We start from the raw sequence: 12,950 nt of genomic DNA on the forward strand, positions 1-12,950 counted from the left end.
AGAGCCTGTGACAAGACACAGACCCAGCTTCTCCTTGTGTGCTCCAGCCCTGGGCACACTGGAATTAGGACACTAATTCGGACACTGTGTCACTGAGGGGGACATCAGTGCATTGTTCCCTGGTGCAACAAGGGATTTTCTAGGCAGAATTGAGGGAAACATAAAGGAATATAAGGAAATATAAGGATAACCCACCCTGCCTGGGAGGTGCGAGTGCAGCTCTGTCCCAGTCAGCAAACCCCAAATGGGTTTAGAGATGCCAGGGAGCTGGGGATTTATGCCACTCATGCAGCGAGTTTGCCAAGTGTCAGCCCAGCTCCCAGAGTCCCCTCGTGTGACAAAACCAGCTCCCCCAGCTCAAGGTGGGCACATCCTTGCAAGTCCAAAGCTGCCACAGCCACCTTTTGGCGTGAAGCCACCTCCCATCTGGGCAGCATCGGCCGTAGCATCCCGAACCCCAGCGCTCCCCAGCTCTGAATCACCCCAATAATTGCCTCCTCCCACTTATATCCCTATTCCAGGACTGGCCTGGAGCGAGCACAAGCACGTCGAGACCCGGGTACTCACCAGCAGCCAGGGAAAGCCTCTCCCCTCACAGGCAGGGGCGTTGCTAATTGTAATTGAAAATTAATTGGCGCTCAGCGAACCCCCGGTGATTTTATGGCTGGAGCGCGGGCGGAGAGGGGATGCCGGCGGAGAAAGGCTCTTCCCTGCGCCAAGGAGGGAAAGGGAAGAGGGACAAGGCTGGAAGGAGCGAGCGCTGAAGGGGTGGGAAGGTGGCTGTGTGTGCGGGGGGCTGGCCTCGTGGAAAATTAAATTGCACTTGAGGGTAAATTGTATTAGGGAATAGCGGGCGGCTCGCGCCCGCCTGCGGCCATTTGGGTAATTAGCCCTGGGGACCCCCGGGCCCGGGGCAGTGCCGGGATGGGGTGACCCCATCAGGGAGGGCACCTCGGGGGCTTGGACTGGGCCTCCAGGACAGCCTGTCCCACCCCTGAGCGTGGGCACAGCAGTTTGACACTCCGGCTGTGCAGGGCTGAGGGTGGACCTGTCCCCAAGTCATGCTGAGAGGGGGACACAGTGTGGGGGACACTCCGAGCCCTGCAGCAGCCTCTTTGTGCCCTGCATGGGGCTGCCCAGATGTTGGAGGGGGACCCCCGGGTGCCACAGGCCGGGAGAGCGGGGGCCGGGAGGATTGGGACTGCACCAAACAGGATTACGGAAAGTCTATTTACTAGACTCTCTTTTTCCTGCGTGCACAGCAGCTTTAGGCTGCGGGCCTGTCGGGGATGCTAATCTGGGCATCCCGCTAACCCCCTTCCGGCAGCGCCCACCTCCCCAGCCCTAATCTCCCTCCACCTGCTGCAGCCCCTGCCCACCTCACCGAGAGATTTTGGGGCTGAGGTGACCGCGGGCAGCCCCACACCGCAATCCCTCGGTCCCACACAGGGAGCAGCTGGCGGGGAAGGGGGTGCACGGGGAGGGGTTATTGATGTTGGGGGTGAACCCCCCAGGGAAATCAAGGAGAAGGAGGCAGCAGGGCTGCAGCGATGAGACCTTCCCCATCCATCCATCACCCGGCAGTGGGCAGGGCCAGCCCCCGGCTCGGGGGACCCAGCCCCACTCCGTGCCGGGACGAGGCGCTGAGCCCCCGGTAAGAGACATGGCCAAGGCCGAGTGGGGCTGAGGTGGCAGGAGAGCGGTGCCAGCCCCACAGCGCCTGGAGGCGTGACCACACACAAACATTAAAGGAAAGATGGAGAGCGACAATTCATTTCACGGGCAGGTGAGGGAGGAAGGGCTGGTGGAGGCAGAGCTCCCGGAGCCAGGGCAGCAGCAGAGCTGGGCACCCTCCTCACCTCCCACCTGGGCAAAGTGAAGATATCAAGAAAAAGGCTCCAAATCGGATTGACACCCCCCCTCCCCCTTAATAAAGTTTATTATCGGCCGGGCTCTAATCCTTTTAAATCCCCCACGCGGGGGGATGGGCCAGGATTAGGGGAGGGCAGCGTAATCCCAATGAATTTGTTACAGGGGGATTTAGACAGCGCTGGGAGAGCAGATGGCCCCGGCCCTGGCTCTGGAAAACAACCATTTTCCTTAATGATTCCTAACAAGGATAAAAGGGCAGAGAGAATCGGGGACAGGCCCAGGGGGCCCGCACCCACGGAAGTCCTGGTCCCCAGGGATTCTGCTGTGTGTCTCCCTTCTCTGAACCACGGGCATGGTCAGCACTGAACTGCAGCTCCACATCTCATGCCAACTTTTTTCCAGCAGCTCCCTGGTCCCCACATACTTCCTCTGCCTCCCCCTGCTTGAGGAGAAACCAGGAGCCATCCCAGCCCTGGAAATGTAGCAGATGTATGTGGGGCAGCTGCCCAGAGGTGAATTATTCCCAAGTAAAAGGCAGGAGAAAACATACAATAAGAATTAAAAATATTGAAAGGATTTTAAAACTAAGTGCTCTTCCTGAGGTGGGTTGGAGGCAGGAGCAGGGAAAGCAGGAATGGGGTGTGGTAGTCCAGTATGCCCACCTGGCAGGGATGAGCCAACAGAGCAGGGCAGGCATCGGCAAAAATAATTTATTCCACTAAGACAAGCAGAGAACAAACAACAGCGTGGGGAGGGGGCAAGGAATGGTGGGGAGGCCCCAGGTCACATCTCAAAGAGGGGTGACACAAAATGCATCTGAACCCATGACTGCTGCCCCCACCCGGCGGTGTCCACTTTTTGGGGGGCTAAACCTCCACCCTGCTGGCCCCACTAGTGGTTGGACCCCAATGGGCTGCTCCCCAGCACAGGACTGGGCTTCCCCGTTTTAAACCAGGGAGCTTCTTCTAAGGGCAGCTGCGTGCCAAAACACAAACCACCGTTCATGTCCCAGCTCCCACATGCCCAAAACCATGGCACTATGACTTGAGAGAGGGATGCTCTGACACCACCTTCCTCCCAAAAAGAGCCCTCCAACCCCAAGCCCAGGTGAGGCAACTGCCTTGAGCAGGGCAGCTCCTGAGGGGGATGTGCCAGACCCCTGCCCGCTGTAGGACAAAACATTGTCCCAGGAGTGTCCTGCCTCAGCAGCCCACCCACCCTGGGAAAACCCCGTGCACCCCAGCCCCTCTCAGGCCAGGGGGAAGCCGGGGCGGCCTTTCCGGGCGCGGGTGCGGAGGCGGAAGAAGGTGTACATGCCCAGGAGGCACATGGAGGAGAGGAAGTAGAGGGCCACGCAGAGGCTGATGTCCAGGCGGGAGAAGCCCAATCCGAGCACCCGCAGCCAGGGGCTCCTGCGCAGGCCCTCCCCGCCCTCCTCCTCCTCCTGGTCCCGCAGCAGGATGCCGGGGCCCCGCCGGCGCTCCCTGCCCGCGGCGCCGCGGGCCAGGGCCACGGTGTCCCGCTTGCTGATGCGCCGCCGCCGGCCCGCGGCCGCTCGCAGCGCCTGGCTCCTGAAGTGCTGCTCGCTGAAGGAATCCAGGTCCACGATGTCCTCGCCCCCCTCCCGCACCTTGGGGTTCAGCCGCACGATGCTGGGGCGCCGCGGCTCGGGGGAGCCTGGGCGCCCCGGGACTCTCGCCTCTCCCTCCGTCTCCTTTTCCTCCTCTTCTCCTCTCCCCCTCTCCTCTCGTGGCTCCTCCGTGCCCAGCCTGGCGCTCGCCCCTTCCCTGGCCACGGGGATGGGGTCGGGCTCGGCATAGTCCATGTAGATGTTGGCCGGGGAGAAGTGTGCCTTGAGGAACGTGACCACGGCCGGCTCCTCCCAGGCATGAACCCCTCGCTCCTCCTTGTGGCACTGGGGACACAAGTCCGGTGGAGGCCACTGCAGCTTGGGGAACTTGGGGTCCTCCGTGTCACCTCCTGCAGGGACCGGAGCCAGCGAGGGCGTTAGAGGGGACATGTGATGCACCCTCCCCCTGCATAACCATCCCAGAGAAGCCAGCAGCAGGGGATCAGGACCTTCCACCTCAGGAGGAAGGGTCCTCCGAGGGAAAACAGGAACTTTGGGAAGCTCCCTGCAAAGAGCATGTAAGATCCAACTGCATCTCTGGGGCAGTCTGATGCAGTGTGACCAGCTGCTGTCCCCGGGCTTGGGGGACAATGACAACAGGAGGTGCCCAGCCTGCAGCCATTTGCCAGATCCATGCAGGAGGAGGGATGTTCCTCCACCTCACCTGCCCTCTTCCCTCCAGTTCCTGCAGTGGCAGCCCCCCTTACCCGCCAGGCGAGCGTTGACCTCGTTGTGGTGTGACCAGAGCCAGAGGATTGCCTCCTCCCTGCTGGCCACCCTGTCCATGGACTTGGCTGCCATGGCCTCAAAGTGCTCGGCGCACTCCTGGCAGCCAAAGAAGTGCCGGACGTAGCAGCGCATGGTGCTCAGCACCTCCAGGGGCAACTCTGGGGGAGCAGAGCACAGGGTGAGTCTGGACCCCCAGGGCCACCAGCACAGTCCCACAGCTGAGACAGCAACCCCACACCCCAAAACTCTTGTCTCTCGTGCCCATGGAAACTGCCACTGGATAAGATGAAGAAGGGGGGGAAGCAAACCTTTGTCCACATGCAGCATCCCTACCCAAGCCAGAGCTCAGCTGGACACTCCCTCCCTGAGCCCCTGATGCTCCCAGGGACACCAGTACCTTTGTCAGGGCCATTCTGGGCAGCCTGGACAGTCAGCAGGTGGAAGATGGTCCAGAGCCCACAGGGGTAGCCACGGAAGTGGCGTTCACTGCCCTGACAGCCCACCCAGGTCACGTTGGTGGGGAGCACGGAAGGGTGGGAGGCCTGGTGGACAGATGGACATGGCGTGATGGGGCTGGCAGGCAGTGCCAGCTGGGGAACAAGGAGCAGGGGTAAGAAGAGCAGGGGTTGGGGGTCCCCATGGACATCTTACATCTCTGTTATTCTTCATGGCCTCCTTCAAAACTGTGCGGGGCAGCTCAGGCTCTGTCCAGTTCCTCAGCCAGGCATCCAGGGTCTGCAGGTAGGTCTGCACGCAGGGGCGCCCTGGGAAATACTGCAGAGTGGGGGGAGAGGGGTGAGAAAACAGATTCCATCCTGGGAGCAACAGGGCAGCACCCCTGGCTCACCAGCACAAGCACTAGGCAGCACCAGCATCCTCTCTGCTGGAGAGCAGCGTGGTCCTGGCAAGGTTTTGGTGCCCGTCTCCGAGGGGCTGGGGACTGCAGCTCATCCCCCAGCCTTGGGTGGCAAGTCCCCTGTGTGCATGTTCAGGCTCCAAACCCCAGCCCCAACTGAGGGAGGCAAAAAGCCACTCTGTCCATAAGTCTGGCAAAGCCGATTAGCAGCTGCACTTTAAAACCACTCCAGGGAGAGGAGCAGCCCGGCAGCCCATGCCACCAGCACGGACAGAGGGACTGACCTGTGGGGAGGAGGAGACATCAGCACAGAGGAGATGTGATGGAGAAGTGAAAGGAAGGAGGAGTTTGCTGGGTCTGAGCTGTTCTTCCCAGGGCCTTGGGGAATCACACGAAAAGACCCAAAATTGCAGGGGAATCATCTGTGAGCTGACAGTTATGCTGCAAACAATATGTCCCCCAAATCCCTGGACAGCAGGCTTTGCTGTGTGATTCCAGAATCACTTTTTTCCACATTAGAACATTTTCCCCTCTTGTCTCCTTTAATACCTCTTGGGAATGCAAGAGTTAAGGCTGAGACCTGCTGGCTGAGCTCCCCCAGGCTGAGCCCTGGGCTGGCAATCCTGGGGATGCTGCTCCGTCCTGTGGATAAGCAGGGCAATGGCAGTGCTGGCTCAGCGTCCCTGGGGAAGAACCAGCACCCACTGCACACTGCTGGATCACATAAAACCACTGCTGCTCCCAGCCACCCCAGCACACTGCAACCATGGGCAGGGAGCTGGTGGCACAGGGATTTTATTTCCCTGCCTCTGTAGTTCACATTAAAGAGAGAAAGAGGGAGGACAGTGGTTGGAGGGGCAGGCAGAGGAACCACATGAAGGTCTGAGGACTTAAGGCACATGTCTGGAGCTCTTTTCTAGGGAAGAGCAGATGGGGGTGGAAGCAGGGGGTGTCAGTGAAGGCTGTGCAAGGTCCAAACCGTGTGTGAGACCCTGGGTGACAAAGGAGGGAGCCAAGAAGGAAGGCATGGCCCCAGTCTGCCAAGTAGCCTGGGCTGTGACAGGGATTGGATTGGGATGGACACAGGGCGCCTGCAGGCCCAGTGGAGGAAACAGCCAAATGCAGGACTCCATCACAGCAGGAAATTAAACTGCCCTGCTTGTGCTGGCTCAAAGCTCTCAGGCACTTCAGCTGTGCCAGGCCCAACACAGAAGAATAAAGGAGACCTTAAATTAGGCTTGTCTGGAGCCTGACTCAGAGTGGGAGTTCCTTTTCTGGACTATTATCAAAGGAGCCTGCAGAGACTGGCTCCCTGAGCTGAGCATCCACATCAGAGTGACAAACCCCTGTTATCATCCCTGACACCCCAGCCTCTCTTCTGAAAAGACCTCCTGCCTTGACACCTCCTACAAGTGATGATCCCATCACCCAGCACCAGGACATAGGCCCACAGCTGAGACTGCCACGCTTCACTACCCGTGAGTACTGGGGCACGGTGGCCTGCACCGTGTGTTTGTGTTTCATAAACAGACACAGGGAGGCACAGGCAGTTCCTCTCCCAACACCCAGAGCTCCTCACCTTCACCAGCGTGGCCACGTAGCACTTGAAGGCAGCCAGCTGTGCTCCTGACAGCGAGGAGGCACGGACAGCCTCCACCCGCAGCGAGTAGTGCAGCGCGGACTCCAGGTCGGCCATGTACAGCTTGGAGCTGAGGAGGGCAGCACAACACGAGGCTGCATCAGCCCCTCAAACCTCACCCCAGGGGCTTTCCCAGCTCCCAGCCCCTCCCCTTCCCCCGCCCCAGCAGCAGGGTGTGGCTCTGACCGGTCGGCTCGCAGAGGGTTTGACACGCGGTCGGTCTCGTTGGCGCTGCTGGCCGTGGCGTTCAGCTTGTAGGAGCCGCGGGTGATGCCCGTCAGCGTGCGCAGGTAGTAGGTGTAGAAGGAGCGCGCCTCTATGTGCCTGCCAGGAACAGAAGCCCTAAGTCCCTCCTCTCCCACACCTGGCCCCAAGGAAGGTATCAAAGGAGATGAAGGCTTAGCCAAGTGGGTAGTTCAGGCCTCGGGAGAGAGGGTGGGGTGCTCCATACTCTCCATCTGGCTCAGCAGTGGGTAGCCTTACATGCATCCTGGAGCAGAGCTGGGCCCCAGGTACCATATCATGCCACCTCCAGCCAGGTGTGGGAAGGGAATGGCTCATTCACAAGGATTTTCCCTTCTTCCAGCTCTAGCCAGGGCTGGCAGTGCAGTTCAGTGCCCACCAGCCTCCCCTACTCAGCCACTCTCTCTCCTTCCTAATGCAGCTTCCCACAAGGAACACAGAGAGATGAGGCACGAGGCTGGCACCCCAGCAGCATCCCCAGGGCCACACCCGTGTCTCACACTCACACGGGCAGGCGGGAGAAGGAGCCGTTGCGGAAGAGCAGGTATCCAGAGGGGAAGGAGGTGACGCCGAACTTTTCCACCAGCTCCTCCTCGCTGCTCAGCACCCTCCTCACTGCAATGTTCTCGTACTGCAGCATGTCCAGGGCTACCTGCAAGCCCCAGGGTCAGATGGGGGGCAGAGGGACTCGCCAGCCCCACCAGGGAGGCAGCAGAGCTCTTCAGTGCCCTGTGTAACATTTGGCACTGGCTAAGCTGTGTGCAAACTGGGTAGGGAGGCTTCCTGCAGAGAGCTGCCCCACCAAAGGCACCCAGGAGTTACCAGGCACCAGGGACACAAGCTCCAAGAGAAATGGGGGATGAATGCAGCTGCACCCACCTCTCTGCCCACAAAGGAGTTGCTCTTCTCGAAGATGAGTGCCAAGTACCGGTCCTTGTTCCTCTGGAAGAAGGTGCGAACCTCCTCGGCGCTGCAAGAGACGAGGGCAGCAGCAGGTGCTGCATGCTCTGCCCTCCCCCTCAAAGGAGCTCGACCCTTGCCTGCTGGGATTTGGCAGGGAATGCTGGTGCAGGATCAGCCCCACTGAGCAGGCAATTCCTCCTGCTGAAGTTTCCAGCTAGTTTCCTGCTCTGGTTCACAGGCTTTGGAAAAACCCCTGGGCTTGGCCAAGGAGGTAGAAAACAAAACACAGACAGGGCAGGGCAAGGCAGGAGACAGCTGCACACTCACCCAAGGGAAAAAACAGCAATGAACTTGAAACAGGGCTGGGGCTTTTTTGGCTAAGACACAGAGGCAGAGTATCTGAGGCATGTGCCCGGCTTGAACATGGCTTTGGGATATCTAAAGACTCTTTCTCAGGACATTGCAGCAACTGCTTGCATCCAAGCAAGGACAACTCAGATGCCAACAAAATTGTACAGAATCAAGAAAACCCTTTCTCAGGACAAGAAAAAGCTTCTAACACAGCCTCACTCAGCATGGCATGACACTGCCAAGTCCCAAAGAATCTGGAGCCCAGGAATTGCTTGCTCTAAGTAAGGCTAATGAGCAGGTTCATTAGCAGATGTGATAACACAGCCCATCTCATCTGGGCCATGGAAACAGCTCTTCAGGTTATCTGTGTCTCCCTGGGACATGGGCGATGCAGCAGCTGCTCCTTGCTGATTTTGGGTTCAGGATTTCCCCAGAAACCTGCTCCCCATGGGACAGAGGCCTCCTGCTGCCCCTACCTTGCTGGCTCCAGCGGAGGACAGGCGGGTGGCCAGGCATCCTGGCTCTGCTCAAGGTTGGTGATGATGGCGTGGCGCAGGTCCTCAACAGTGGCACTGGGATCTGCAGGGGGACAGGACACCAAGGGCTCAGTCCTAGGGAAGCCAATCCCAGCAGCTGAACCAAGGGAAGCTGCTTGGAGCTGCCCCCCCAGAGATCCCTGATATTTCAGAGTGTGGGGGGTGTGGGCAGCAGGGCCATTCACACCCTGGGTAGAAAACTCCATGGCTCTGAATACTCACTGGTAATCCTTATCCCATCCTCTGGCTTCTTGCTAAAAGCTCTGAAGAACTGAAAGCGAAAAAAAAACCCACAAGGGGAAACTGGAGTGAGTGTTTGGAGTGAGAAAGGAGACAGTGCAACCCAGCAGGCTGAGCCCAGCTCTGCCTCAGTTTCCCCACAACACTGCAGCATGCCACCTGACATCAGCCAGCATAGAGGGAGCTCCCAGCCATGTCCCCATCTTTTGGGGTATCCCAGAGGGAAGGGATGCAGACATGGGCTGGGAGCCATGTCCAATCATGGGCTGAGCACTGGCAGTGGAGCAGGTGTCTCCAGGAGTCCCAAAGAGGCAGCTAGAACCTTCCCAGTCCTGCAACCCACTTTCCCTGCTCCAGAGCTCTGACAGAGCAGGAAAAAGGGAGTTTTTGCCACTCCTGGCCTCCCACAGTGGCTCCAGTACCCAGGGCAGAGCCAGAGCAGCAACACCAGGTTGCATCAGCCAGGTGTTTGCTTTGCAGGCTGGGCTGGGAGCAGAGGCTGTTTGCAAAAGGTGCTTGTCAGGGACACAGGGTGTGAAGCAAGTGACATCTTGGCACGGCCACATCAGCACACCTCCCTGCCCCAGGAGATGTTTCCACCAGTGTCCTAGGGCAGTGGGCACTTGGTGAGACCCCAGGGCAGGGCTGGGGCCAAGCCAACCTGCCTGGAAAACCCCAAATCTGACCCCACCTGGAACTGAGCCTGTAAGCTGGGACTCTGGGCATGTTTGTTAAAACCCTCATCCATACCCATTCCACCTCAAAGCAATCCTGGTTTTAACTGCTGGCTGTGGCACCTGGAGTGCTTTTGCTTCACTGCTTCTATTGGAGCAGGGCTCTGTTTGCAGTGGGAAGCTCTGCAGAGCAGTGTTTTGATACAGCTAAAGGCCTGGGCACAGGCCCAGAATAAGGGATGGCTCCTTGCCAGCCACCACAAGAGGCTCCTAGGAGTTGCAACTTCCCACAGCATCCCTGTGCCCTCCTCCAAAACCTGTGCCTACAACCTCTCTCTGCCCTCAAACAGCCTTTCTTGTTTCCAGCTCAGGATTCTAACTCTCATCTTAGCAGAGATCCAGCCTCTGTGTTTCACCACAGAACAGCAGTTTGGTTTTCCCCCCTCCTTGTTGCTCCATTGCCCAGCAGTTGCACCGTCTGCAGCCAATTCACAGCATTGTTTCGGGGAAGGGTGAAACACTTCAGCCTGCAAAGCCCCAAGGGGAGTATTTTGGTGCAATATCCCTGCCAATCCAATTAAGCAAGAGAAGGACAGGCCAAAATGCAAAGCACAGCAAAACCTAACAAGTAGCTGGCACATGCAGTCTCACCTTCATGGTGGGGAAGCCAGTTATCCCAAAATCAGAGCACACTTGCTGGTTGTCCTCGTCGGCACAGTCGATGGCTCCCAGGATCACTGCAGGCCTCCACTCTGTGGGGACAGAGGATGAGGTCAGCACAGCTCAGCACCCCCAAAAACCGCCCTGCTCCCCACGAGTGCTTGTGGAGACAGGAGGGATCTCCTGCTGTGCCAGTGGCAGAGATCCTCCTGTCCCAAAACCACTGTTTGCCCCTCGCAGGACAGCAAGCAATAGTTTGCAAGCCTGAACACCCAGGGCTGTGGTCTCTACTGGTGTGTGGTGCCCTACTTTCCTGGCAGCAGGGACACAGGGAAAGCCCTGTGAGGCAGGAGCTGGCTTTGCACGCCCTGCTCTGCCAGTGCCCAAGCACAGGCAGCTCTGCCTGACACTGCCTGCCTGGCTGGTTCTGCCTGTCCAGCCTCTGCCCCAGCTCCCGGGAAGAGGACACCAGGAGAAGGGGAGGGATGGCTAGCCACAGCTCAGGAGAGCAAGGAACACAGGCTCCAGCTTGTCTCACCCCAGACCAAGGGCACAGCTGATAACCAACAGAGAACAACCCAAAACCAGCAGCCAAGCCAGGGCACTGCAACAGAGCCTGCCCAGGTTCTGAGCATCCACTCCCCATTTGTGAGACCGGCAGGCCCCTGGGGTAAAACAGATGAACAAAAGGGGGCATGGAGGCATTTTAAGCAGCAGCCTCTGAAAACTAGCAGGAAAATGGAAAACAAAGCTCTGAAATGGCTTCTTTTTAGTGTAAAGGACAATCTGGAGAACACCCTGCCTATCCTTAGAATGGGATAGGGAGGGACATGGCGCTGGCATGCAGATGGAGCCCATGCTGCCCTAGGCAGGAGCATGCTGAAGGCAGGGACACACTGTCCCATGTCTCAGGTGACGGGACAGGTGAGCTGCTTCCCACTGCCCTGGCACTCGTGGCACAGCGGGGCTGGTGATGAGCCCTGCTGCAGGGAGCCAGGCACGTTCCTATACTCATCTGCACGTGGTGCCTGCAGGTCACCCTAGCATCCTCCCTGTCCAGCCCACTCCTACGAAAATGTACCCGTGGGAATGGCAGCAAGGATGCCGAGCAGCACGGGGGCGGCTTCCCTGCCCTGCCTCCATGGGCACATCACCCACGGTCCGGCCTCCGGAGCAGGGAGCCCTCCTTTGGAGAGGGGCCAGGAGAGCCGGCATTGCCCCGCGGGGCCCGGGCACGCACCCCATTCCTCACATCCTGCCCGCCGGGGAGCTCTGACGGCATCCCCAGGGAGGGACGGCATCCCCTCGGAGGGACGGGATGCCCGGTCGGCGCCCTGACTCATGCGGCAGCCACCGCGCTGTGTCAATTAGCGCAATAACAGGGAGCAGCGCGCACCCCGGCATGCCGGGGGAGGCAGCCTGAATCCCGGCGGGACCAGGGGCCCAGCAGCGGGGTGTGCGGCTCCCCGGGCACGGCTGGCACCGGCCAGGCCAGGCATCAAGGTCAAACCGGGAACAAGCCAGCTGCGATCAGCGCCCAGCAACCTGCCAGCCCTGTCCCCGCAGGCACCGGGGCTGAGCGGCTCTGGGGGGCAGCGGGACCCCCGTGCCTGGGGCAGGCTCAGACTGAGCTTCTCCCTGCCAAAGGGGGTCCAGGGTGGCTGCTAAGCTAGGCCTGAATATTGGGGGGGTAAATCTGGACACCGGGAGGGAGCTGGGCCTTCCCAGCAGGCTGGCGTTCCAGGGAGGCTGGAGCTGGGCCGCAGGGGGGTTTGGGCAGCTGATGGAGGGTAGGGCAGAGCGGATTGGGAACGGCGGTGGGAAGGACACAGAGAGGATGCAGAGCCCGGGATGCAAGGAGGATTTAAGAGTGCGGGCGAAGAAGAGGAGGAGGACAACGGGGCAAGGACGCAGGAGGGATTGCAGGATGCTCCCCGTCTTGGGGGAAGCGGGACCCCCCTGCACAGGGGCACGGGAGGAGGATTTAGGGGTGCTGACAGAGACGCACGGGGAATTTGAGAGTGCAGGGGCAGAGACACTGGGCGCTGACGGGAGACAGAGACAGGGATGAGGGGTGGGGGGTAACGAGGTCAACGGCAGAGGGAGGGATCGGGGAGCCGCCGGGGGGGCGGCCGGGGATGAGGAGAAGGGGGGCCGGGGACTCACCGCGGATGTCGTGGGCCAGGGCCCGCCATGTGGGCGCGAAGTGGATGCAGTGCCCGCACCAGGAGGCGAAGAACTCGACGGCCCAGGCGCTGCTGGAGCCCAGCAGCCGCCCCTCCGCCCCCGGCCCCAGCAGCTCCAAGGGGTCAGCGGCCGAGTAGAGGGGGCCAGGCCGCGCCGCGGGCACCCGGAGCAGCAAGAAAAGCAGCAGGAGCGGCGGGACAGCCGCCGGTCCCCCGCGGCCCCCGGCCCGCGCCCGCCGCAGCCACATCGCCCGCCAGGCCGGCCGGCACCGCCCGGAGCCGCCTTTAGCGCCCGGAGCCGCCCTAGCACCGCCCCCGGGGCGGGGACGGGGCGGGGACAAGGCGGGAGCCCCCGACCGGAGCGAGCGGAGCGCCCACCCTCAGCAGGCCGGCGGGGAGCCCGCACCGGGGAGAACCCGCACCGGGGGGGG

General features: G+C 60.3%; 1 protein-coding gene across 1 annotated transcript; it reads right to left on the bottom strand.

Moving 5' to 3' along the window:
* Positions 1–2,564: 2,564 nt before the first annotated feature.
* On the bottom strand, positions 2,565–12,833 carry QSOX1 (quiescin sulfhydryl oxidase 1). The gene is made up of 12 exons (XM_079314185.1): positions 12,500–12,833; positions 10,325–10,425; positions 8,982–9,030; positions 8,700–8,802; positions 7,845–7,939; positions 7,476–7,617; positions 6,913–7,050; positions 6,667–6,796; positions 4,883–5,005; positions 4,629–4,773; positions 4,210–4,389; positions 2,565–3,852 (listed from the first exon to the last, which is right to left on the bottom strand). Exons 1-12 carry the CDS (start codon positions 12,765–12,767, stop codon positions 3,122–3,124), a joined length of 2,205 nt encoding a protein of 734 aa, XP_079170311.1. The 5' UTR covers positions 12,768–12,833; the 3' UTR covers positions 2,565–3,121.
* Positions 12,834–12,950: the final 117 nt, after the last annotated feature.

Source organism: Erithacus rubecula (genome assembly GCF_903797595.1).
Source record: "Erithacus rubecula genome assembly, chromosome: 10".
NCBI classification, from domain to species: Eukaryota; Metazoa; Chordata; class Aves; order Passeriformes; family Muscicapidae; genus Erithacus; species Erithacus rubecula.